A 25,337-nucleotide genomic window follows, 5' to 3' on the forward strand; every position below is an offset into this window, starting at 1 on the left:
GGAGATACAGGGAGCACCCAGCACACAGGGCAGGGCTTTGAGCAGAGGAGGGACAAAATCTGAGCACAGGATAAAAATGTCCCTCTGCCTCGGGGAGAAGGAACAGGAAAATGGTGGGAGGGAGAGGCTGTGGTAGTGATGGGGCGGGTGGAGCCCCTGGCTCCTGCGTCAAGTAAGGAGAAGAGCGGAACCTGCCCCGCAGGTGGCCGAGCTAAGGCACAGCCACTATGCACCCCGCCAGCCCGTGCACCCCGCCAGGCGCCGCGGCAACGAGAAGCCCACAGGCACAGGTGAGGTGAATGTGTTTGTTGGAAGAGCTCAGGTTCTCAAGCCCCTTCCCCACTCCGAAGGTTCTGGAAAAGCCTGAGGATGTCATGTGCCCTTGGATGGATGATGAAGGTGTGCGCAAACAGCTCGTTTTGTCATCTGTAAGTTGGAGAAGATACCTCCTCTGCCTCCCACATGAGGCAGCTGGGCTAAGGCCTGGAATGAGGACGCATGAACACTCTGGCTGTGGCCGGCACCTCGTACACACCCACTGGGGACAGGGCTTTTCCTGGATCCTTACGGTTTACAGGAAGATCAGGGGTGGGAGTACTAGAACAGGCCAGGGCAGAACTGTGGTCTGGAGGCCGTGGTCATTCCAGGGATTAGGTTGCACACACTCAAGCTTCCAGTTCTTTGTTTACTGATTAGTAGGACAAAGCCTACACTTGGGTATGCTGCCACCAAGTGCTGGTTGGTGCTTCTGTCATGTGCTGGTGCTCCACAGATGGGTCTTACCAGAGAAAAACAGGCTTCCTTTTATCAAAGCTGTAACTTTAAACAACGTCCATGAACATTATACTTTAGAAGAATCAAATAGAAAATTCATCTAGGACAAGCTTAAAAATAAATATTTATATACACAAATAAATAAATAGGATACTTAGGTATGGTTCTTGCCAGTGCTTAATGACCAGCAATTTGATTCAGGCAGGGTCTTTTCCCCGGCTTGCTGTTGTTCCGGGATAAAAAGAGTTGTTACTTTTCTTTTATGATTATAAAGGTGATACATGAAATGTATTGCTGACTCAAAAAGGCTACACTACTTACAATTAAAAATTATAATGCGAAAATTTCCTCCCCAGACATTGGGTAAACACGCATGCCTTTTTAAAAGGCATCTAGAACTCTGTCCTCCAGCTACAATCCACTTATTTAGCCTCCAGAAACTCTCCCTTCAGCAGCAGGTTTCACAGCTGACAGGATTTGGTATTTCAATTTCCCGATTCTCTCTCGTGAATATATACATATTCACAGTTATATATAGCTACAGCTCTAGAGATCTTTCCAGTTTTCTTCCAAAGGTATTCCCTAAAGATTTTACTTCCTTAAGAGCACCCTTTCTTCCTCTCAATGAGGCAAATGAAAATACTGCCTGTCACTCACTAGGCCCCTGCCCTTGTCTTTAAAAGCCCTCTGCCCCTCCTCTCCACCCTCCAGTCTAGATTTCTAGCAATAGGCAATCATTATTTTTTTAAGATTTTATTTATTATTTATTTTAGAGAGAGAGCAAGAGAGAGAACATGCGAGGTGGGGGGCAGAGGAGGAGGGAGAGGGAAAGAATCTCAAGCAGACTATATACTGAGATCATGACAGGAACCCAAACCAATTGTCCAATGCTTAACTGACTGAACCACCTAGGCGCCCCCCGGCAATTATTATTCAAAAGTTAAATACAGGGCCGCCTGGGTGGCTCAGTCGGTTAAGCGTCTGCCTTGGGCTCAGGTCACGATCCCAGGGTCCTGGGATCGAGCCCCACATCGGGCTCCTTGCGCAGCGGGGAGTCTGCTTCTCCCTCTGCCTGCCGCTCCCCCTGCTTGTGCTCGCTCTCTCTCTCTCTGACAAATAAATGAGTAAAATCTTTAAATTAAAAAAAAAAAGGTTAAATACAGTTACATCCTGGCCTACTATTTCACAGAGCTTCCAGGTTTTTGTTTTTTTTTTTATTGCTATCCATTACAATCCTACCCTGTGGCCCGTGGGAAGCTACAACAGCTTTGCACAGGGCAGGGCTTTCATCCTGACATTTAAACAAGGATTTCAGTACTAGTGGTAGTCATAAAGTAAAACAATCCAGATGTGCTTAAGGTAATGGTTTTAAGTTTCCCTCAAACCTACTCCAGAGTTAACAGTTGAATTGCAGTGATTTTCAAACTTTCATGACTAGGACTCTCACTAAGAATTAGACATGTACATATAAATATCTGGATTTTGGGGGCGCCTGGGTGGCTCAGTTGGTTAAGCAAATGCCTTTGGCTCAGGTCATGATTCTGGAGTCCCAGGATTGAGTCCCGCATCAGGCTCCTTGCACAGCAGGGAGTCTGCTTTGCCCTCTGACCCTCTCCCCTCTCATGCCCTCTCTCTCTCTCTCAAATATTTTAATAAAATCTTTAAAATAAATAAATAAATATCTGGATTTTCCAACAAACATGACTTACCTTTACTCCACGGGTAAAGGCAGCGATATTGTCTAGTGTGTTCATTCCACGTAATTTTTTTTGCTAATGCTCCTAGGCTGAACCATATGAAACTGACATCTTTGTAGTCAAAACGGTAAAACATGGGCGATTTCATATGGTTCAACTAATTTGTGACACTAAAGTAGTTTCACATTCTGCTTAATGGGCTGCATCCCGTATGAAAACATTGTTTCATGGGTCATTGCTCTTACTGTTATTTTTAATATTAAAATGGCATTGAAGGGGTGCCTGGGCAGCTCAGTCGTTAAGCGTCTGCCTTCGGCTCAGGTCATGATCCCAGTGGCCTGGGATCGAGCCCCGCATCGGGCTCCCTGCTCAGCAGGAAGCCTGTTTCTCTCTCTCCCTCTCCCACTCCCCCTGCTTGTGTTCCCTCTCTCGCTGTGTCTCTCTCTGTCAAAAAAATAAATAAAATCTTAAAAAAAAAGATAAAATGGCATTGAAAAAAAAAATTTTTTTTTCACTTAACATGGCATGACATCTTTCCATGCAGGTACATTATGCTTCATCTCGCCCTTCTCAAAATCTTCATGGGATCCACCACACAGGTGTACTCCAGCTTAGGTAACTGATCCCCACTGAAGGCACTTAGATTTTTTTTCCAATGTCTTGTTGTTCCAAACCCTGCCACAGTGAACTTCCTTGTCATAAACGTTCATGTGCTGGTGCTGGAATTTCTGTAGCATAGACTCAGGGAGGCAGGATGGCAGGCATCTTGTGATCTTAGTTGTGTCTCAAAGACTTTGAATAGGAGTTAGGCTCACTTTCTTCCCTTGCGTGTGCTTGGTGGAGGGTAAACTGTACTGACCCAGGGGGCTCAGCCAGGCACCCTGTTCTGTCCAGCCCTCATCTGTCCACAACCTTCTTCTGCAGGACTGGAAGCTCAGGCTTGCTCCAGACTTCTCCCTCTCTAGACCAACCCTATGGAGAGCCCCTGAAAAACAGGGCATTTTACTGTCAACCAGACCTGAGTTTCAACTGCTGCCCAAGCTCCTTTTAAATTCTCTGGACTTCACTGTCACATCTACAAAAAGGGAACAAACCTCCCCAGGTTGGTGGGAGGATGAAGTAGAAAACGTGGAGTGCTTTATAAACAATTCAGAGAAATCAGCCATTATCTTCAGCTGGTGAGGGACTGTTCTTTCCCAAGCAGGAGAGAAAGCCCGCTCTGTGTTGTCTACTCACATTTACCCTGGTAGTGGGCTGGGGGTAGGGCTCAATGTAAGACAATAAGCTTAGCTCCCCCCTTCTGAGTTTACAATTTACCTAGTCCCTGCCCTCATTCTCTTCACTTCTTCAGGACTTGAGCGCTGAGGTAAAGAACCAAACTCTTGGACGAAGTCATTCATTCAACAACAAATATTTAATGAGTACGTACTATATGCCAGTCACGGTGTAAGCGTCATGTGCACCTCAATATTCTCACTGGCAAAATGAAAAACAGTGCTTCTCAACGGAGAAACGATGGGCATCCTGGGCGGGACAATTCTTTGCACGGGTCTGCCCCCTACCTTCAAAACGACAGGGACTGTACCTTGCAATTGGGACAACCCAAAAATGTCCCCGCACATTTCGAAACGGCCCCTAGGGGGCATTTTCGCCCGCGATGAAGAATCCCCGGCCCACCCTCGACGAGTCCAGGAGACAGGGAACGGGGGAGGCCCTCTAACTGGCAGGTTGAGGATGATGCCGAGGTCCACGACGAGCAGGATCTGGACCATGTTTCCGGGGAACGGGGCCCCGAACGAGCTTGTCAACCGCCTTGGGGCTCTGGATTTCGACTCCCGAGTCAGAACTCCTACTCCTATGCAGCCAAGACACAACCCGGGTTTCCGTTCCCAGCCGAGCCTAGGTTCCTGGGGAGGAAGGAATGGCGGTACCCTCGTCCCCCAAACCCTCGGGAAGCGAAGAGTTAACGCTGGTGGCCCCGCAGAAGCCCCCAGCGCCGCTAGAGGGACCATCTCAGCGGCACCTCCGGGCAGCTTCGCGGTCACGTGGGAGGAGGGCGGGACCAAACGAGAGGCCTGCCAATAGGCTGCGCTGTCGGTGGGCGTGATAGCCAATAGGAGCAGGGAGAGGGGTCCCGGGACTAGGAAGAAACGGCGGCCGGGAGGGGGCTGCAGGGACCATGGGGCTTCTGACCATTCTGAAGAAGATGAAGCAGAAAGAGCGGGAGCTGCGACTGCTCATGCTGTATCCTCCCAGACGCCGGAGCCGCGAGGGTAGCGGGGGGCTGGGGGGGCTCCCCACCGGGCAGGCGGTGCCAGGCGCCCCCTACCGGGCGCGGGGTGCGCGGCCGGCGCGTACCAACTGCCCATTGTGCGTCACGCACGTGGGCCCTACCAATCGCCCCGGCGGGGGGCCGGGAGGAGGCCGTACCACCGGCTCGGGGCGGGGGGGCAGACTCCGTCCCCAAGGCCAAAGGTGAGGGCCTAAAGGCGCAGCGGCCGGACCGGATGTCCCTATGTAGGGAGGGAGGGGGTCCCGGAGGCGACTCGGATGTCACTGGCTCGGGCGTGAGGCCGCTGTCCTCCCTGCCTCTGACCTTCCTCCCCCCATCCGAGGGTGCCAGGCCCCGGCCCCGCCCTCAAGGTCGGAATCCCGGGGGCGTGCGGGCCCCGCCCTGGGCTCCTAGGGGAGGCGGGTGTAGACCGCGCGGGGTGTTTTTCCCGTGTGTCCAATTTCTCGTCTCTTACCGCATGGCGGGTCGGTATCCCCTCCAACGGCGACTGACGGCTTGTGGCCCGAGGGCCCCATGGACCCTCTGAGTCCCGTTAGCGGGCGCCTGCACTCTTTCCCCCTCCTCTGTGCCAGGCCCGATCGGGACTCTGCGATCCCAGAGCGGGGCGGGTCTCACCCGGAGCTCCCCTAGCAGGGCAGAGAAGACATTTAAGTGCGCAGATAACTTTATAATACTCACATCATGTCTGTTTTAAAGAGGTCAGAGAAAGGCACAGAGAATTCACTCATCCAATTAAATATTTATTGAGTCCCTACTGGGTGCTCAGCACTGTCCTAGGGGCTGGGGTAAAACAGCAAAACAGATCCTTAACCGTCATGGACGGTCTATAATGCTGTGGGGAGAAAGATATTAACAAAGCAAATAGGTAAAATGTATAGGATGCATTAAGAAGAATGCAGTTTAAACAAGGTCAAAGAAGGCCACACTGAGAAAGTGACAGTTGAGTAAAGACTAGGAGGTGAGGGATGAACCATGTAGATACCTGGGGAAATTTGTTTAAGCAAAAGGAACAGCAAGTGCAAGGTCTGGAAGGAGGAACTCAGCTGGTGTGTTAAAGGAATGTCAAGGAGGGCCCTGTGGCTGGAGAGAGTGTGCAAGGAGATTAGGACAGAGCGGGGACAGAAGAGCCACCTCATGTAGGGCCTTTTTGTTCTTGGATTTTCCTTTAAATGAGAATTGCCGAGGGGAAGCGGGATCAGAGAGTAGTTGCTGCACCACAGGCGAGATGGGATGGTGGCATAGACCAGGACGGAAGCAGTGGGGTGATGGAAGTTGGGGGACATTCTGACCCGAGGCCCAGCCGGTATCGCTGCTGGATTGGACTCGAGTGTGAGAGGGAGAGTGAAGTCAAGCCTGACTTCTAGGTTTCTGGCCTGAGCAGTGCAAAGAATGAGGAACCACTTGCTGAGATGGGGCAGGGAGCAGGTTCAGAAAGATGGGTTTGGCCATGCAAGATGCCTCTGAGACATCCTGTAAGTGTCAGATGGGCAGCTGCATAGAGGGCCTGAGTCCAGAGGAGCAGCTGGGTGGGATGTGTACATTTGGGAGTCATCAGCATAAAGATGGTATTTGAAGCCGTGATCCTGGGTGAGAGCACTAAGGGATGAGTGTGGACGGAGAACTGAGGCGTACCTGGGTAAGAGGTCAGGGCGATGGGAACCAGGTAAGGGAGTGGAGGAAGGGGCAGGCCACTCCGTCAGGTGCTTCTGATGGAGAGGAAGCCGGGGGGCTGAGGACTGCCCAGCCAGAGCACAATGTGAGGTCTTTAGGGACCTTGGCAAGAGCAGTTTCAGGGAAGCACTGGGAGCAAAAGTCTCATGGGTTCAAGAAAGAGCAGGACAGAAATGGGAGAGGGTGAGTATGGACAGAGGTTTTGAGGAGGTTTGCTATAAAGGGAAGGAAATAAAGGGATCAAGAGAGGGTGTGGTTTGTTTTCCTAAGGTGAGAGAGACACCAGCTTGTCAGCTGATGGGAATGATCCAGTGGATGATGGGGTTCGGAGGTGGGGGGGTGTATCGGAGGCAAAGTCTGGGTCTCCGGAGAGCTTTTGTCATCCTCATTCTACTGGTTTGAGTCACCTGGGCCCCCTCCCAGCTGCAAGCCCTCTTAAGTGTTAGAAGGATGGAATTGGGGGGAGAAGGGTTCTTTCCAGCTGCTGAACTCCCTCCCCCCCCCACTTAGCAGCAAAGGGTTTGGAACATTCCAGAAAAAGAAAGGTGTGGGTGGCTACCTCCAGATACTTACTCTTGCTCTTCCCACTGTCTAGAAGGCTCTTCCCTTAGTCCTTTGGAAAGCTGTCTCCTCCTTGTAGTTTGGGTCTCAGCTCGAGACCCTGAGAGAGTTATCCGAGCTAAAGAAAGCTCCTGTGGAGGCCCCCTCCGAAAGCCTCTTAGCTGTATTTCTTACACTCCCCAGGAGCTGACGGTGCCTTTTCTCATTTGTTTGCACTCTATCGATTGTCTCTGTACTTGAATAGGAGTTGCCTAACGGTGGGGACTTAGGCTCTGGGTACCCCCAGCACCAGGAAAGGGCCCGGCACATAGTAAGCATTAGATAAATATTGTAGAGTAAACTACGGGACCTTTGGTTAGGTAGAGATGAGCACTCTCGATCCTTTCCCATTGAGCGTGGGCCAATACATTGTGTGTCAGGCCCGTGCTCAACTAATGTGCTCCCTGGTGGGAAATGACTCGTCCCCTAAAAGAGGGGCACTGGGATGATGTCACCACCCTGCAGAGCACGGGGACTTCCCCTTAACCTGCTGTGCTCCAGCGGCCTGGACAACGCTGGCAAAACCACCATCCTCAAGAAGTTCAATGGGGAAGACATTGACACCATCTCCCCGACGCTGGGCTTCAACATCAAGACCCTGGAGCACCGAGGGTGAGCGGGGACCCTGCGGTGGGCTGGCCCCGGCGTAGGGCAGGGAGCGCGGGTGAGGGGCCAGGCTGACCCTCTCGCCACCCCCCTTCCCGCCCAGATTCAAGCTGAACATCTGGGATGTGGGCGGCCAGAAGTCCCTGCGGTCCTACTGGCGGAACTACTTCGAGAGCACGGACGGCCTCATCTGGGTGGTGGACAGCGCTGACCGCCAGCGCATGCAGGACTGCCAACGGGAACTCCAGAGCCTGTTGGTGGAGGAGGTGGGCAGGGCGCCAGGCTAAGCAGGGGAAGCCAGGCTTCCAACAGCAGCTGGGCCCCGAGGCTTGGTGCCCATGCGTGGATGTGTGAACACCTTCCTCAGCGGATCCCCTGAGGGACAACTAGGGCGGGGTGTCCTTCTCCACAGAGCCTCACCAGGTGCCCAGCACCCTTGGGGAGGCAGAGACCACCTGTACGCTTGGTCCCAGGGAGTCCCACAGTGCTGTGGGCAGGACGTTCTATGAACGGAGACCTGGGTTCATGTCCCTTTGATGTCACTGCTCTTCAGCACCCTGAGCTTCAGGTTCTGCACCTTGAATGGGGCTTTAGGGAGGATGACTCGAGGCCAGTGTGTGAAGCTTTGGGAGGCAGTGGATCCTGGCTCAGGAGTTGGACTCTTTGCTGTGTGACCGCAGGCAAGACACTTAACCTCTCTGAACCTCCACTTCCTCATTTCTCAGTGGGCATTAGAATTAGGGTGATCTTATAACTTATTATCTGGCCCCAAACGCTTCCCTTTAAATAAAATTTTAGATTTACAGAAAAGTTGCAAAGGTAGTGAAGAGATACCCCATATACTTTCCATCCTGCTTTCCCTGATGGTAACATCATATGTAACCACCGTGCATTTGTCAAAACTAAGAAGTGAACATTGGCAAATTACTCTTAACTACAGATTCTATTTAGGTTTCACCAGTTTTTCCATTAATACCCTTTTTCTGTTCCAGGTTTTGATCTGGGTTACTACACTTGTATCTAGTTGAAAACCAGGTCACTTTTTCTTTTTTTTTTTAAAGATTTTATTTATTTATTTGACAGAGAGAGACACAGTGAGAGCAGGAACACAAGGAGGGGGAGTGGGAGAGGGAGGAGGAGGACTCCTGCAGGGCAGGGAGCCCGATGTGGGACTCGATCCCAGGACCCCGGGATCACGACCTGAGCCGAAGGCAGACGCCTCAAGACTGAACCACCCAGGCGCCGCCCAGGTCACTTTTAAGAACAAAAGAGGGACTTGTTAATAATTACACAGGGACAACAGACATAAACAGGACTGTTCTGGGCACACAGGGACGCAGTCATCTGGTCTAGCACTAGCCAGCTCCAGGGGGTGCCAAGCAGGTCCAATGAGATCATGGCTGTCTGTGCTCAGCCCTCAGCCTGGCACCTCGAGGCCCTTTATCAGGCCCAGATGCACCTACCTACCTGGAGGGACTCCTGGTCAGGAACACATGTGGAAGTAACTGGAAGCCGAGGCAGAGAGTGAGGCCCGGTAGTGAACAGTGAAAGCGCTACATGACCTTGGAAGAGGGAAAGGTCACTCCCAGCAGACCCTATGGCCCCGGGACAATTGCATTCTTTGTACAGGTCGGGTCATCACATGGGACAATCTAGAACCAGAGGGCTCAGGAATCATCTTGTCCATCAGCCCCTCCCCATTTATGGAGGAAGAAACTGAGGCATGGAGAAGAGAGGTGCCTGCTGGGCCCCAGCCTAGGACTCCCTCCCTGCCCCCCCCCATGTATGGCTGGACTCGCAGGCCATGTCCACACTCCCTACTCCACTTGGGCCTCTTATACCACCCCGGGGCCTTGCCCTGATTTTCCAGGTTGATCTCTGACCCCACCTGATCTGGGTGATTAGAGGAGGGGCCGGGCTACCCTCTGAGCCCCCACTCCCCCCCATTTCTCTCCCCCAGCGCCTGGCTGGAGCCACCCTCCTCATCTTTGCCAACAAGCAAGACCTGCCCGGAGCGCTGTCCTCTAACGCCATCCGGGAGGTGAGTCCAGGCCTTAGTACAGGCCCGTGGAGGAGAAGGGGCACGCGTTTCTTGGTTAACTTACTTCAGAAGCAAGTATTAGCTCCTCGCGTGGCAGGACCTGTGGCGGACGCTGGAGGTTGACTGAGAAGAGCTAGTTGTGCTCCGCAGGCCGGGGGGAAGGCAGACGTGCAAACGTTACCCTGCAGGGTAACAGCAGCCGGCCGGTAGTGAGCACTCTCGGCCTGGATGAACTCATCCACTTCTCACCCCAGCCTCCTGAGGGAGGAGCCCTTACGATCGTTCTGCAGATGGCTGGCGAAGCAGGTTTAGAGAAGTGAGGTCACTCGGCGAGTAAGCAGACAAGTCAGGATCTCAGCGCAGGCCTGTGGGACCCCAAATTGTGTCCTGCCTCCTACTTGAGAGGCAGGATTGTTGTTCTCCTCAGTAAACTGGCCAGCAATCCCTGGCTCCCTGGGCCTTGGGAGGAATGGATGGGAGGACGATTGTGGGGCGCAGAGCACAACAGATGCTCAGGAGCCCACGTTGCTATGCTGTTACTAAGGGGGGTGTGGTGGTGTACCCGGAGCCCAGGTGCCCCCAGGACCTGACAGATCTTCACCAGGGAGACTTCCCCAGGAGACTTCTGAGGGGCCTGGGGGGAGACCTGGGAGGGGGGAGGGGCTGTGGGCGGCAGGGCCCGCGGTCACCGGGGCCCACCCCCCTCTTCCGCCCTCCCAGGCCCTGGAGCTGGACTCCATCCATAGCCACCACTGGTGCATCCAGGGCTGTAGCGCTGTCACCGGGGAGAACCTCCTACTCGGCATTGACTGGCTCCTGAATGACATTTCCAGCCGCATCTTCACAGCCGACTGAAGCGCTCCGGATGCCCCCCACCTCACAGTCCAGCCCCGCCCCCGCCCCCAGCCCTCATCAGGCACCATCCTTGGGGGAATGGGAGTCAGCCAGCCTGGCGAACACCCCCGACCCCGCGCCGAAAGCTGCCGCTCTGTGGCCCGCCGGCTCCCGTGGCTGGAGGGCTGCCGCCCTGGCTCCCGACACAGCCCGCCCGCAGCCTCCGTCCAGAGAGGAGAGAGAGGAGAGGGCCGGGCCCGGGAGGGGGCCGCCTCTGCTGCTACCAAGGCTGTGGGCCTCATCCTTTGCTCAGCCATGAGAATAAACCGTTCCTTGCCCCAGTTCCTGGTGGAGTCATTTGTTGCTTCCCCAGCTCTCCGAGACCCGCCCCCCGGGAGCCCGCAGGGTAGCAGGGCACCGAAAGGGACAGATCGTTCCAGTCAGAGGGTTCACTGCTGCTGTGTCACCTCCTTCCCGGAGGAGGTGACATTGATGTTGGGCAGGAAGGCTAAGTAGAAGTTCTCTGTGTAGAGGAAGGGGGTGGACAGTTCACTAGAACAGTAAATAAGAAGAAGGGACACAGCCCCACATCAGGGCTCATGATTTGCTGAAGGGAATACGGACTGAATTTCAGCTCCCAACTCCCCACCGTAGCCAGGAACCCACAGGCAGCAGGCAGCGCTGGCTCAAGCAGTGGAACTCATGTGACCGAGAAATGAAGCTCAAGGGCTCTTGGGAAGTGGGGAGGGGAGAGGACTCGGGTGTAAGGATGTGAGCGTCAAGCAGGGCTTGCTAACCGAGCAGAGCACGGAAGGGTCCTTCTCTGAAGACTAAGGCGCTCTCTGAAGCAGAGTTGCCCCACAGGTGACCCGACAGATGGGTGTTTTCACAGGGCCCCCTGCTGTGGTCCTACTGGGGGCTGCTTACTCCGTTGGGTTCTGTTCAAAGCACTCCCCGGTATCATCACATTGAAGAACAGCCCTAAACAGTACAGACTCTCCAGATCCCATCTATAGGGGAACTGAGCCTCTGGGAGGGAGGTTATGTGATTTGCTCAAAGCCACCAGCTAGGAAGTAGGGAAGCTGGGATTTGGGCCCAGCACATTTAACCACTACGCCATACTATTCTAGGTTTTTGTCTCTCTGCTCAAAGCTCAGATGGCAGAGAGAGAAGGCCTAATGTGTCTAATGAGGAAAGAGTAGTTTTCCCAAGGAAAAGGCGAGGAAGAGACACCAAGATTTGCTCCTAAACTGGCACTAGGATCCCTTCCCGAGAGGTACAGATGTGTGCAAAATCTGGGCTCTGTTAGGATAGAAGAAGGGAAATTGATGTTGGGTAAACAACCTTAGAACATAAACTGTCCTTCAAGGTGGAAAATTAAAACCGCCTGCCCTGTCCTCTGTGCAAGACAGACGTTGTCGTCCCCGTGCTACCCAAGCCCTGCGGTGAGTGAACAGACCCAGGCTCCCAAGCCAAAGCCCAGCCCTGCCACTCACTGGATGATGCTGAACAAGTGTCTCGCGTGTTTGTGCCTCAGTGTCCCCCTCTGGGGAAAGATAAGGCACCTACCTGCAAAGGGCGGGACAAGGACCAAATGGGTGAGTGTCTTGTGTGTCATTGTATAATGTTAGCTATCATGTTCAGTATTTGAACCGGTAGGAGCTCAAGCAGATCCAATCAACGGGAACTCAGCCATCTACTGATCCGGATGAGCCACCCCAGGGGTCAAGTCCTCCTGGGGGCCCTTAGTCAGCAGCATCCTTGATTTAAAGAGTGAATTCTGGGGGCGCCTGGGTGGCTCAGTCGTTAAGCGTCTGCCTTCGGCTCAGGTCGTGATCTCAGGGTCCTGGGATTGAGCCCCGCATCGGGCTCCCTGCTCGGCAGGAAGCCTGCTTCTCCCTCTCCCACTCCACCTGCTTGTGTTCCCTCTCTCGCTGTGTCTCTCTCTGTCAAATAAATAAATAAAATCTTTAAAAAAAAAAAAAATAAAGAGTGAATTCTGCATGGTTGGAGACAAGGAAATAGCAAGGTTATACTCATTACCAAGGCCTATGGATGGGGGATCTGAGCTGTGGCAGCAAGTCTGCATCCTGTGGTCAACCCGGTGGGGGTGGGAATGTGGGGAGCCGGATTGGCAGCTGTGCATTTGCAGCTTTCCTCTCTCCTCCTGCCGGCTAAGAGGGCTCTTCTGTTTGCTTCTCCTGGTGATGGAAATAGTGGAGTTGGTGTCTGAAGGCCGGGGGACAAACTGATCTAGATAGGAATGGGCTTGGAGGGGACAGGGCGAAAGAAGAGAAAATGGAGAGAATTGGGAGCTGCAGGGTCAGGGAGGGGAGGGAATGATGGGCAAGAAGAAGACTTGGGGCCAGTCTTGCCAGGAGAGCTTGAGAGAGCAGAAGTGATGTCTAAAAAGGGTCTCTAGAGGTGCGTGTTGTTCAAGGGGCCGCCACCCCATCTAAGCCTCCTCCCAAACACCTCCTGGATAATCTACCCTGTGTCTGAGCTTCCATGAGTCTCATTTGGGAGTTGGCTTTGTCTCTTTCTGGAAACTGGCCATACAGTGTCCACTATAAGAGCGGCGGCTTCACCCACACTACCACTTTGAAGCTTCACAACCTGTCACAACCTGTTGTGGTATTGGTCAGGGTCCTCGACGGCCTGCCCCAGACACGGACCACAACTGTCTTCAGCAGAAAGGATGGTTCTTGGAAGGATACTAAGAGCTCATAGCATCCTGATGGAGGTCTCAGGATGCCAGACATCAGGTTTGGAAAAAAGAGTGCCCAGAGGCTGGGCAGCTCAATCCGCAGCCAACACTGCACATCAGGAACAAACTATTGCCCTTGCCAGGCACTGTGCCCTCTGTCCCTCACTCAAGAAACTCAAGATTCAAGCTTCAGGAGAGACTCCCCCACCCCCACCCAGGACGGGGCAAGGAAAGGAGCTGGCACCTTTGGATTCTGTGTAGGAGGCTGAAGGGCTACACCTAGGGAGAACTACCTCCAAACAAAGATATTGTGCTAACGGATAGGTGGGGCTGAATGCTGGACAGACCAAGCAGGGAAAAAAAGAATCCTGCTCTGCAGTAGATTCTATTATAAACATCCCTTATTATAAACACTATAAACATTCTAGAGATGAGAAACTTAGGCTCCAGTAGTTAAGGGAAACTCATACAGCTGGTAAGAAGTGTGACTTCAGAACCTGTGAAGCCATCCTGCTTCTCTGAAGTTCTTTTTTGCCTCCCCTACCCTTGCAGAAAATATGAATTAGCGAATCCTATGGAGGGAGACAGGGAAATGATTTGGCTACAACTGGTACGCACTGGACACAATAAAATTGGGTAGGTAGATAAAAGAAGGGAACTGGGAAGCAGAGGAGAAGTCGTTTGGACACGTTGGATGGGGCGGGCTTGAACACTGGTCAGAGCTGAGTGATCCAACCTCCCCAGTCCTTAACTCTTTAAATCACCTAGTTCACGCTTTACCAGCCACTGAGAACTTTTTAGACGCTCCCTGGCCGCAAGCCAAGGCCGAGAACTGCGCCGTCACTTGCGACCGGCTCCCTGGACCCGGGGAAGGAGGACGCAGGCCCCGGACAGGCGGTGGCTGGCGGAGACTGACCCGGAGGGGCGGGGGCGGCGTGGAGGAGGCGGAGGCCGGCTGCCAGCTCCACTCCGGCTCGGCTACCATGTCCCGCCAGGCGAAGGACGACTTCCTGCGGCACTACACAGTCTCCGACCCCCGGACCCACCCCAAGGGCTACACCGAGTATAAAGTGACCGCGCAGGTGAGGTGGGGCCCGGCGGGGACCTTTACCCTTTTAACAAGGGGGGCCGTGTTTTACTTTAAGGCAAAGCACTGCTGGACGCTCCCTTTTTAGACGACAGAAATGCAATTCCCCTTTAAGGGGAGGCTGCGGTAAGAGACTTCGTTTACATCTTTAGCCATCAGGGGGTGTGGCCCTGGGAGGGCGCTGTCCTTTTAAAAGGGCGTGGACGGCAGTTCTCGGAGTGGGAGGGGTGGGTTCCCACGCCCGACGTGTGGTGTCTGCACATCAGGCTGTGAATTTCTTTAAATTAACACGAAAACTCTGGCTCAGTCCAAATATTAGTTAGTTCTCCAATCTCTTGGAGTAAGTCGTGTTAACTGGTTTGTTTGATATTTACATAAAAGCCCTTTTTAAAGAGTTTAATTTTTAATTTTTTCAAAAAAATACCTGTGACTTTAAAAATTCATACAGCTCGAGAATTTTCAAGAGTAAGTCTCTATCTTCACCGTCCCAGCAGGAAGTCAATAGGGAAAGACTAAAGTTGACTACGAAGCAGTAACAACTTTATAAGCAGATTTTATAGATACATGGGGGAAACCATGAGAAGAATTTAAAAATAGAAACCGTATAAAAGACTATCTGTAGAATGATATCCGAGAACTGGTTGGGCGAAGACTTTTCACCGTAAATTGTTTTGTACTTTTAGCATTTTAAACTAGGCAACTATTAAACTGGTGCATTCATAACTATTAAAGGGAAGCAAAAACACAGACACTTCCAAAGTGTATACCTCTGAGCAGGCAGAGCTCAGATCAGGATATAGACATTTCCTTCACCCCAGAGACTTTCTTTGTATCTTTCCAATCTATAGTTCTCTTCCCACAGAGGTAACCACTGTCCTGACTTCTGTCACTGTAGATTAGTTTTGTCTGTTCTTGAACCTCATCCGAATGAAATCATTACACAGCAAGTACTCACTTGTGTGTGGCCTTTTTCACTCTCTATGTAATGTTTTTGGAATTCATGTTGTTGCATGTATAAGTTGTTTGTTCTTTTTTATTGCCATGTGATAGGAGTCCCTTGTAGAAATATACCACCATTTGTTTATTCATTCTCTTGTTGTTGGACATTTGGGTTGTGTCTAAAAAAATTTTTAGTTGTTATGAGTAGAGTTGTATGAACATTCATGTACAAGTCTTTTTATGGACATGTGCACCCATTTTTTCTTGGTATGTACCTAAGAGTGGAATTGCTGGATCATTTGATAGCTACATGTGTAGTCGTCCTAGAAATTACCAGTTTCCAGGGCGCTGTTTGCTGTTGGTCCTAACTGAAACTGACAAAATATTTAAAAGAATGTTTAAGTAGCTCTGTGGTTGGAAGTTGGCCAGGTTGGTGGCTGATATTCAGAGCCTGATAAGAACTTGTGGGGTTTTTTTGTTTGTTTATTTGTTTGTTTTGACCTTTATCCCTATGCTAAATGTACCCAAAGGGACAGAAAAACCTTTCAACATAGATGGATGTGTCAGTCTTTTGATATCTTTTAGGTGGCAATCCAATTCCTTGAGGAATTAAAAACAGCTGTCCTTGTTTTACACCTGAGTCTTTTTTTTTTTTAAGATTTTATTTAATTTTTTTAAAAGATTTATTTATTTGTCAGAGAGAGAGAGAGTGCACAAGCAGGGGGAACAGCAGGCAGAGGAAGAAGCAGGCTCCCCGCTGAGCAAGGAGCCTGATGCAGGACTTGATTGCAGGACCCTGGGATCATGACCCAAGCTGAAGGCAGATGCGTAACCAGCTGAGCCACCCAGGCGCCCTGGAGCATGCAACTCTTGATCTCAGGGTCATGAGTTCAAGCCCCATGTTGGGCTTAGAGATAACTTTAAAATCGTTTAAAAAAAAAAAAAAAAAGAAAGAAAAAAAAAGAAATTACCAGTTTTCCAAAGTGGTACGGTACTTCAAAGTACTTTTATAATCCCATTCTCACCAGCACTTGGTATCATCAGCATCTTCAATTTTCGGCATTGTAGGTGTGCCTGGGTGGCTCAGTTGGTTGAGCGTCTGCCTTCGGCTAAGGTCATGATCTCAGGGTCCTAATATCAAGCCCCACATTGGGCTCCCTGCTCAGCAGGGAGCCTGCTTCTCCCTCTGCCCTTCCCAACCTCTTGTGCTCACACTCTCTGTCTCTCTCTCTCTCTCAAATAAATAAAATCTTTTTTGAAAAAATTCAGCATTTTAAGTGGGTGGGTGTGTAATATCTCACTGGAGTATAATTTGCATTTCTCTGGTGACTAATGATGTTGAACATATTCTCATTATCTTATTGGCCATTCAAACACCTTCTTTTGTGGGAGGTGCCTGCTCAAATATTTTGCCCAATTTCAAAAGTTGAGTTGTCTTTTTAGTATTGATCTGTAGTTCTTTATATATTCTGGATATGACTCCTTTGTCAGGTATATGTATTCCTCAACAGTTTTTAAATCTAGTTTCTTTTACCCAAGATATTTCAGGCCAAGTCTATTGTGAAAAGCAAAGGCCAGGGTTTTGGTCCTACCAGTCCCTCTTACTTGGTATGTGATTTTTTTTTTTTTAATTTTTACTTTTAACTGAGGTATAGTTGACATACAATATTATGTTAGTTTCAGGTGCACAACATAGTGATTCGACATTTATATTCATTATGAAATGCTCACCATGGTAAGTGTAGTTGACCATCGGTCGCCATACAAAGTTATTGCAATATTATAGACTATATTCCCTATGTTGTACTTTTCATCCCTATGACTTATTTATTGTACAACTGGAAGTTTGTACCTCTTAATCTGCTTCATCTATTTCACTTATCCCCTCCATCCACCTCCCCTCTGGCAACCACCAGTTTGTTCTATTTATGAGTCTGTTTCTGGTTTTGTTTATTTTGTTTTGTTTTTAGATTCCACGTATAAATGAAATCATGTAGTATTTGTCTTTCTCTGTCTGACTTATTTCATGTAGCATAATACCTTCTCAGTCCATCCATGTTATCCAAATGACAAGATTTCATTCTTTTTTATGGCTGAGTAATATTCCATTGTATATATCTATGATATTTTCTTTATCCATTCACCTATTGATCTGTTGATGGACACTTAGATTGCTTCCATATCTTGGCTGTTGTAAATAATGCTGCAATAAACATAGGGGGATATATATCTTTTTGAATTAGTGTTTTTGTTTTCTTTGGGTAAATACCAGAAATGAAATTACCGTATCCAGTGGTATTTCTATTTTTAATTTTTTAGGAAACTCCATACTGTTTTCCATATTGGTGCACTGATTTACATTCCCTCCAACACTGCATGAGGGTTCTCTTTTCTCTACATTTTCACCAACACTTGTTATTTCTTACCTTTTTGTTCTGACTGGTGTGAGGTGATATCTCATTGTGGCTTTGATTTGCATTTCCCTGGTGGTTAGTGATGTGGAGCATCTTTTCATGTGTTTGTTGCTTATCTGTATATCTTCTTTTGGAGAAACGTCTATTCAGGTCCTCTGCCCCCCCCCCTTTTTTTTATATATTTATTGAGCTACCTTTACTAGTGTCCTCCCTCCTTTCCTTCTTCCCTCCCTCCCTCCCTCCCTTCCTTCCTCCCTTCCTTCCTCCCTCCCTTCCTTCCTCCCTCCCTTCCTTCCTCCCTCCCTTCCTTCCTCCCTTCCTCGAGCCAGTGGGGGATGCAGAGAGTGTGGGAGAGAGGCAGAATCTTAAGTAGGCTCCACACCCAGCTTGGAGCCCTACATGGGGCTCGATCTTACGACTCTGAGATCATGACCTGAGCCAAAATCAAGAGACCCACACTCAACCAACTGAGCCACCCAGGCACCCCCTCTGCCCATTTTTAAATTGGATTGTTTTGGGTTTTTGGTGTTGAGTAGGAGTTCTTTATATATTTTGGATATCACCTCATTATCAGATAGATCATTTGCAAAACGTGCCATGTGATCTTGCACAGGTCATGTCCCCTCTCTGCCCCTCCACTTCCTTATCTGGTAAATGGGTCTGTTAATCCTATCTGCCACCTTGGGTTCTAGGATAATTAAAAGGAGATGTTTGGAAGACTATCAAGTAGTCCACGTTGTAGAGTGTTATTTTCTAATTATTATGATTATACCATAGTGAGTATAGAGTCTTCTTCCCAGCTCAGACCCCATTCTTCTCTTCTGGAGGTTGCAACCCCAGTGATGTTTTCTTCTGCCTAAAGGAGTGTTTGCCCACAGAGGCTTCCTCACTTACAAAAGGGAGTGGCTCCTGGGACAGAACCTCGTTCTTTAGAGAACTGGAGGTTCTTTCGTTTCAGAAGGAGATGCAGGGACGTGGCCCGTCGAAGGAAGTGAGGTAGTCCTGGCTTTGTTAGCACACATGTGAAGTTGGGACGGCACAGAGATTAGCACGACCCCGGCGCTAGGATGGCCCGCAAATTCATGAGGGGACTGAGATAAAAGTTGGGCTGAGGACCACAGGGTCTGGATAGGATCCTCCCATCTGGCACATGAAGAAACTAGCACGTGATAGAAAAACTGCTTCAGGTGACACAAAGCCTTGAAGCCAGGACACCTTGATACCAGTGGCCAAGAGCCAAAGGCCACAACCAGGGCTGGGAGGTACCTGGGGCATCGCTGGATTTTACTGCACGATGGGGTGTCAGGTGTCAGTCTCTGGTCTCACCTGGTTCTTGCCTTTCTTCCTCAGTTCATCTCAAAGAGGGACCCAGAGGATGTCAAAGAGGTGAGGCTCCTGGGAGGAAGGGGGACCATTCCCTAGTTCCAGATGCAGGTGCAGCAGAGGAACAAGTGGGAACTCTGTGGCCCTGGGAGGAGCAGGCACGGGGCCCCGACCCACGCACGCGCGGGCCCAGGCTGGGGGCGGGGAAAGCCTCTTCCCACTGGCACCACGGCTGGCCTGGGCCAAGTCTCGGGTCCCTGGCAGGTGGTGGTCTGGAAGCGGTACAGCGACTTCCGCAAGCTGCATGGGGACCTGGCCTACACCCACCGCAACCTCTTCCGCCGCCTGGAGGAGTTCCCGGCCTTCCCCCGCGCCCAGGTGTTTGGTGAGTGTTGATCTAGGCATTCAGGCCAGAGATGGAGGGAGAGGTGGGCAGAGGGGACCCCTGCTGGGCGGGGGGGGGGGAGCTGGATGGGGGGCCAAAACCCCCAGCAGAAGCACTTTTGGGGAGGGCCCTTAGAGACAGCCTCATTTCACACATGGGGAAACTGAGGCTCAGAGCAGCCTAGCCCTCAGTGTGTGTGGAGCCCTTCAGCATTCCTTCTTCCTTAGCCCCATTTTCAAGACAAGGCAGCTGAGGCTCAGGGTCATAGAGGGGCTTGGCCTGTAAGTGGCAGAACCAAAATTCCTCCCCCGGAGCTGCGGTCTGCGCTGTCCAAAAGGCCAGAGGTGGTGAGTCCGAGCCGAGGTGTGCGTGTGGGTTGAGTGCACACTGAAATAGAATGGAAACTATGGCGATAATTTATATATTGATCACATGTACAAATGAGACTATTTTGGATATACCGGGTTCAGTGGAATAAATTATTCAAGTTGAGTTAACCTGTTTCTTTTTAACGTGGCTACAAGAAAATGAATAATTGCACATGCCACTCGTGATGTGTTTCTGGTGGACAGGACCGATCTGTTAGTTGGGTCTCTAGACTCCCGTGAGATACTCTTTCACAGCGAGGCGAAGGGTTGCCGCCCGCAGGGGATGCAGGCTGCGGGCGCCGCGGCCAGCCGCGAGGTCAGAGGTAGTTCTTTCCACAGCATGCCTAGAACAGAGCAGGGAGACTGTGGAAAAGGAGCTACTTGCTGTGTGACCTTGGGCAAGTCACTTCTCCTCTCCGAGACTTCCTTTCCTCTCCGTTACATCAAAACCATCTGAAATTATTTTGTTTCTTGTTGGTTGCCCACCCACCTCCCGTGTCTAGGATGTGAATCCATGAGAGCAGAGACCTTGCTTTCCTCCCTTTCACCTTCTGAACCTAGCACATTAGTAGGTGCTCCGTAAACATCTGGTACATGGAGGCCTAGGGGGCTTGGTCCCTGTTTGCAAGCAGCCCACGCCTGCCCCCCCAGGAGGAGCCAGGGAAGATTGCTGGGGGGATGGCCGGCTGCTGGGATCCTCTCCGGCAGAAGCAGGAAAGTGACCCCTGTGGCTCACTGTTTCTCTCCCCACCCCTCGTCCTGGGGGCGCTGCAGGCCGGTTCGAGGCCTCAGTGATTGAAGAGCGGCGGAAGGGGGCTGAGGACTTGCTTCGCTTCACTGTGCACATCCCCGCGCTCAACAACAGCCCCCAGCTCAAGGAGTTCTTCCGGGTATGTGTCCTTGCTTGTCCCTCCTCCCCGGCACCTGGGAAGCCCACCTGCCCCCTGGGCTGCACCCTGAGACTCCCCCCCGCCCCCTCCCCTGCCCTGTCCCTGTCTTTCTCTCCTGCAGGGTGGGGAGGTGACCCGGCCCTCCGACATGTGCAGAGACCTACACATCCTGCCACCCCCTCTGATCCCCACACCGCCCCCTGAGGATACCTGGTTGCCCCAGCCGCTCCCCACAGAGAGGAGAGGCTTCGAGGAACTGGACATGCCAGGTACATCAGGGTTGGGAAGGGAGCCAGGGATGGAGGGCCTGGGGGTGGTGGAGAGCACACACTTCCTTCTCAGTGAGCTTAGTAAAAACTCTGCAGTATGTCCCAGTTCCTCTACCACTAACGTGCTGAGGAGCTCTGGCCAGGCCATTTTCCTTCTCTAGGCTACAGCTTCTTAGTCTGTAAAAGGGGTACCACCCTGACGAGGAGTGGGCTCGTCTATGCCCGTGGGTGCCACAAGGAGTTAGTGAGAGGGTAATTGCGTTTTGAAAGCTGGGAAATGATAAGGACAGGCATGAATGTCCCCATTGATTGGTTCCACAGCGGATCCCCCACCATCCAGCCCTGCCCAGGAGGCCCTGGATCTCCTCTTTAACTGTGGGAGCACCGAGGAGGCGTCCGGTTCCCCTGCCCGAGGCCCCCTCACAGAGGCTGAGCTTGCCCTCTTCGACCCCTTCTCCAGGGAAGGTAACAAGCTGGGACAAGCAGAGGGGGGCTGAGGTGGGGGCAAGGAGGGTGGGCAGAGCCACCGACTAGCGTGTGTAGTACCTGTGTAAATGCTAGAAAGACGCCCCACTCCGGGCAGTTGGCAGCCTTAGCATTGGAAGCCGGCACCCTGGTGCCAGGGCTCATGAGCTGGATGCCCCTGGACAGTGAGCAACCAGGGAGAAAGAAAAGGGAGATCTTCTCAGGGGCAGGTGGATCTTCTCCCCAAGAAAGCTCTGGAACAGGCAGGCATCACACGGTCTTTTTTTTTTTTAAAGATTTTTATTTATTTATTTGACAGAGAGAAAGACATAGCGAGAGAGGGAACACAAGCAGGGGGAGTGGGAGAGGGAGAAGCAGGCTTCCCGCCGAGCAGGGAGCCCGATGCAGCTCAATCCCAGGACCCTGGGATCATGACCTGAGCCGAAGGCAGACGCTTAACGACTGAGCCACCCAGGCGCCCCTCATCACACGGTCTTGGGAGGATTTGAGTTCCTTCCGTTGGAAGCCCAAGGTGGGGGTTTCCTGGCTGGCTTAGGGTCGCGCTGTGGATCCTGAAGGCAGGAGAGGCCTGTTGGTCAGGGGAGTGAGACTTGGGCTCAGAGGAGGAGGCCCTCCCACAGGAGGCCCAGGCATGTGGGGGCACCACAGACCCGCCATAGCGGGGGAAGCCCCCTCCCCTCTTCCCATGGAGGTCTGGGTCCTGGAGCTGAGAGTCCCAGGCTCTGAGACACTGCACCTTTTCATTCTCAAAGTCTCCGACCCTGTGCTGTGGCTGCGGCTGGGGCGTTGAAGCGGCTGATCTGCTTCAGGATCATCATGAAAGCGTTTCAGTTTGGAATCTTCCCATCTTTTTAAGCCCATTTTGTTGGCTTTTCTTCTTTGCCCTTTGGTGACCTCCCGGGCACACCCTCAGCTTTGTGATCAGGTTTCAGGCATCTGGGTTCGCTCACCCCAGGTCCGATCCAAATCGGGACCTCAGTCTTCCACCCAGTTGCTCAGCTCCAAACCACCGCCCTGCTCGCCTGGGAGGAGTATCCTTTTACTCTTCTTGTTCTGCTTCCTCCCGTCCCTGCTCCTTCAGCCCCTCCACAGCTGGGATGGGGAAGAAGGAATTAGGGGGAAAGGTGAGGGTGGTGCCACCGGGGCCTGCCTGCCTTGCCCCAGCTGACCCCCAGGGGTGTCCAGTGGCCAGATGCTCCGACAGGAGCCTCTCAAGATTCCTAGGACGTAGCTCCCATCAGACATTCCCTTGGCCCATAAGAAAACTCCCGAACTCTGGGACGCCTGGGTGGCTCAGTTGGTTAAGCGTCAGGGTCCTGGGATCGAGCCCCACATCAGGCTCCTTGCTCAGTGGGGAGCCTGCTTCTCTCTCTCCCTCTGCCTGCCGCTCCCCCTGCTTGTGCGCTCTCTCTCCCTCTCTCTGACAAATAAATAAAATCTTAAAAAAAAAAAGAAAGAAAAGAAAACTCCCAAACTCTTGCCCCACCAAAGCCTGGAAGTACAGTTTGCTGAGATGTTGCCTCATCTCCTTGCCCCACTGTTGTGGGCACCTCCAGGAAGTCCCTCAACATCAGAGTCCTCCAGGCAACGAGCTGGCACTCGTCTCTCTCTTCAACACATGCATCAAACTCTCGTACTCACGTTAGGGCATCCCAGGAACTCCTCTGCCTTCTGCTCCATGAGCAACACTGGCTGTATGTCCAGCTGGGAAGTGAGAGGTCATCTTCCCTTCCTGCAGGAGGCCTCCCAGTCTCCTCACAGGGTCACTGGGATGGAGTTAGACCGGTGAGTGGTGCACCATGGTGCTTCCTATTCTGGCACCTTCCCTCCAAAGGCCTTTTCGCCAATGATGGACCAAATCTCTAGCCTTCTCTTGTATAAGCTGCAGAGGGGATGTTTGGCCCCCTTTTGGCCAGTCCTGGGGTATATAAGGAGACCTTCTCTCTGGAATGTGAGGACACCCACCACCCACTGTCTTCATGTTTGGGTCCTCAACTGAGGTTGTAAGACCTGAGATTCTCTGCATCTATTATTCCGACATTCCAAGGTTTGGAGCATTTCTACCCTTGGCCTGGCTTAGTTGGTCTGGCATCCTTCAGTTAAACTTTACGGAGGGAATTCTTAGATTTGTAGATCAACTGTAGTCAGGAAGGAAGTAGGCCCAGTGACCCAGACCTCGCAAACTAATGTTAATATGTACCTAAAGAATTAGGAAGGTAATACTGTTTTTACAAAAGCACAGGAACTCCACCAATTAAACCAATCATGGCTAGTCTGTTATATATGAATGGCTTTTAAATTGCTCAGGCACTGCTTCCCTCCACCTGGGGCAGGCTGGTACCTTGATGGGCAAGAGAGGTCTGGGGATGGGCCGCAGGCCCTGGGAAACGGAGGGCAGTCTGGCCTGAGCCCTCCGTATCTGATTGTAGAAGGTGCAGGCCCCAGTCCAACCCACATGGGTGAGCTGGCAGCGATGGAGGCAGAGTCCGAAAGGCTGGACCAGGAACCCTGGGAGCCTGGAGGGCAGGAGGAGGAAGAGGACGAGGAAGGCCGGCCAGCCCCTGCCTATCTGAGCCAAGCCACAGAGCTCATCACCCAGGCTCTGCGGGATGAGAAGGCAGGTGCCTACCCTGCAGCTCTGCAGGGCTATCGGGACGGCGTGCACATCCTGCTACAGGGCGTTCCTGGTGAGTACGACCGGAAGGTGGAAGGTCAGGCCTAGAGTCTCAGACGGTGGAGGGAAGGGAAGGGAAAGTAAAAGACAAGTCAAGGATCAGAATTGGTCATCACTGACAAGCTGTGCAACCGTGGGCAGTTTCTTTACCTCTTGTGGCCTCAGTTTTCTTATTTGTAAAATGGGGAGAATAGACCTGATTCCCAGGGAGGTAGGGAAAGACACATGTTGATGCTCTGTGAACTGTAAGGGGCTAGACCAGGGGTTTTGAACCCAGGGATCTCAGCTGAGCCATTCTCTCTTCACAGGTGACCCATCACCTGCCCGCCGGGAGGGTGTGAAGAAGAAGGCAGCCGAGTACCTGAAGAGAGCAGAAGAAATCTTGCACGTGCACTTGTCCCAGCCCCCCTCCTGAGAGGGAGTGAACCCCTGCCCAGGACTGTAGCCCCAGCACTGCCAGCTACCCCCTTTCACTCTCCCGGGGGCCTTGCCTGATATCCTGGTCTTGTAACACTAGGGGTCATTTCTGTATGTAACTGGCCAAGAATGAGACAAATAATGAATTCAGAGCTCCTTGACCACACCTGCCACTTTGGAATCAGGACAAAACACTTAAGCTGATCCTGCCTGTCTGTCTTGCGTGGGCAGCATCCCTGGTCCTGAACTGGCTGTTCACCCATCTAGAACCGGGGTCTGCAAACCATGGCCTGCAGCCACATCTTGCCCACGGCCTTTTTTTGTAAGGCCCGTAAGCTAGAATGGTTTTTACATTTTTTAATAGTTGAAGAAAAACCAAAAGAATAGTATTCTGTGACAGATGAAAATTACATGAAATTTAAGTATTAAAAATAAAATTCTGTTGGAACACAGTCAGACTCATTCACTTAATATTGTCTTTGGCTGCTTTCCCACTACACCAGCAGAGCTGAATAGTTGCTGAGTTGCCCAGTTGCGACCTTCAAATCCCAAAGCATTTACTATCTGGCCCTTTGCAGAAAAAGTCTGCTGACCCCTGATCTAGAAAATGGGGAGAATAGTCTCCAGGGAAACGAGAGTAGAGAATGGCAGGAGGCCGATGGAACCGGTTATTGGGTGAAGGGAATGATGAAGAGGAACCCAATTTGGGGTTACCCATTTTGGAAGGTGCCCAAAGGCTAAGAGCGAGGGTTCAGGGTTCGGTGGGCTGAAGCCTGGGAGGGCGTGGCTCCATTCCTCCCCCGCCCCTCCGGCGAAGTGATTGGTTGCGGAACGGACTACAAACTGGTGTATCATGGGAGT

At 51.7% G+C, this 25,337-nt stretch overlaps 2 protein-coding genes across 2 annotated transcripts; both read left to right on the plus strand.

The window, feature by feature from the left end:
• Nucleotides 1-4,578: 4,578 nt before the first annotated feature.
• ARL2 (ADP ribosylation factor like GTPase 2) lies at nucleotides 4,579-12,362 on the plus strand. The gene is made up of 5 exons (XM_032414708.1): nucleotides 4,579-4,715; nucleotides 7,537-7,647; nucleotides 7,745-7,907; nucleotides 9,602-9,682; nucleotides 10,403-12,362. Exons 1-5 carry the CDS (start codon nucleotides 4,651-4,653, stop codon nucleotides 10,535-10,537), a joined length of 555 nt encoding a protein of 184 aa, XP_032270599.1. The 5' UTR covers nucleotides 4,579-4,650; the 3' UTR covers nucleotides 10,538-12,362.
• A 1,686-nt stretch (nucleotides 12,363-14,048) lies between these two features.
• On the plus strand, nucleotides 14,049-25,247 carry SNX15 (sorting nexin 15). Its single transcript, XM_032415066.1, has 8 exons — nucleotides 14,049-14,306; nucleotides 19,015-19,050; nucleotides 19,252-19,372; nucleotides 20,515-20,630; nucleotides 20,752-20,899; nucleotides 21,221-21,364; nucleotides 23,815-24,072; nucleotides 24,368-25,247. The coding sequence occupies exons 1-8, from the start codon at nucleotides 14,208-14,210 to the stop codon at nucleotides 24,472-24,474; spliced, it is 1,029 nt and encodes a 342-aa protein (XP_032270957.1). The 5' UTR covers nucleotides 14,049-14,207; the 3' UTR covers nucleotides 24,475-25,247.
• Nucleotides 25,248-25,337: the final 90 nt, after the last annotated feature.

Source organism: Phoca vitulina, unplaced genomic scaffold (assembly GCF_004348235.1).
Source record: "Phoca vitulina isolate PV1807 unplaced genomic scaffold, GSC_HSeal_1.0 scaffold16, whole genome shotgun sequence".
In the NCBI taxonomy this organism is placed as follows: domain Eukaryota; kingdom Metazoa; phylum Chordata; class Mammalia; order Carnivora; family Phocidae; genus Phoca; species Phoca vitulina.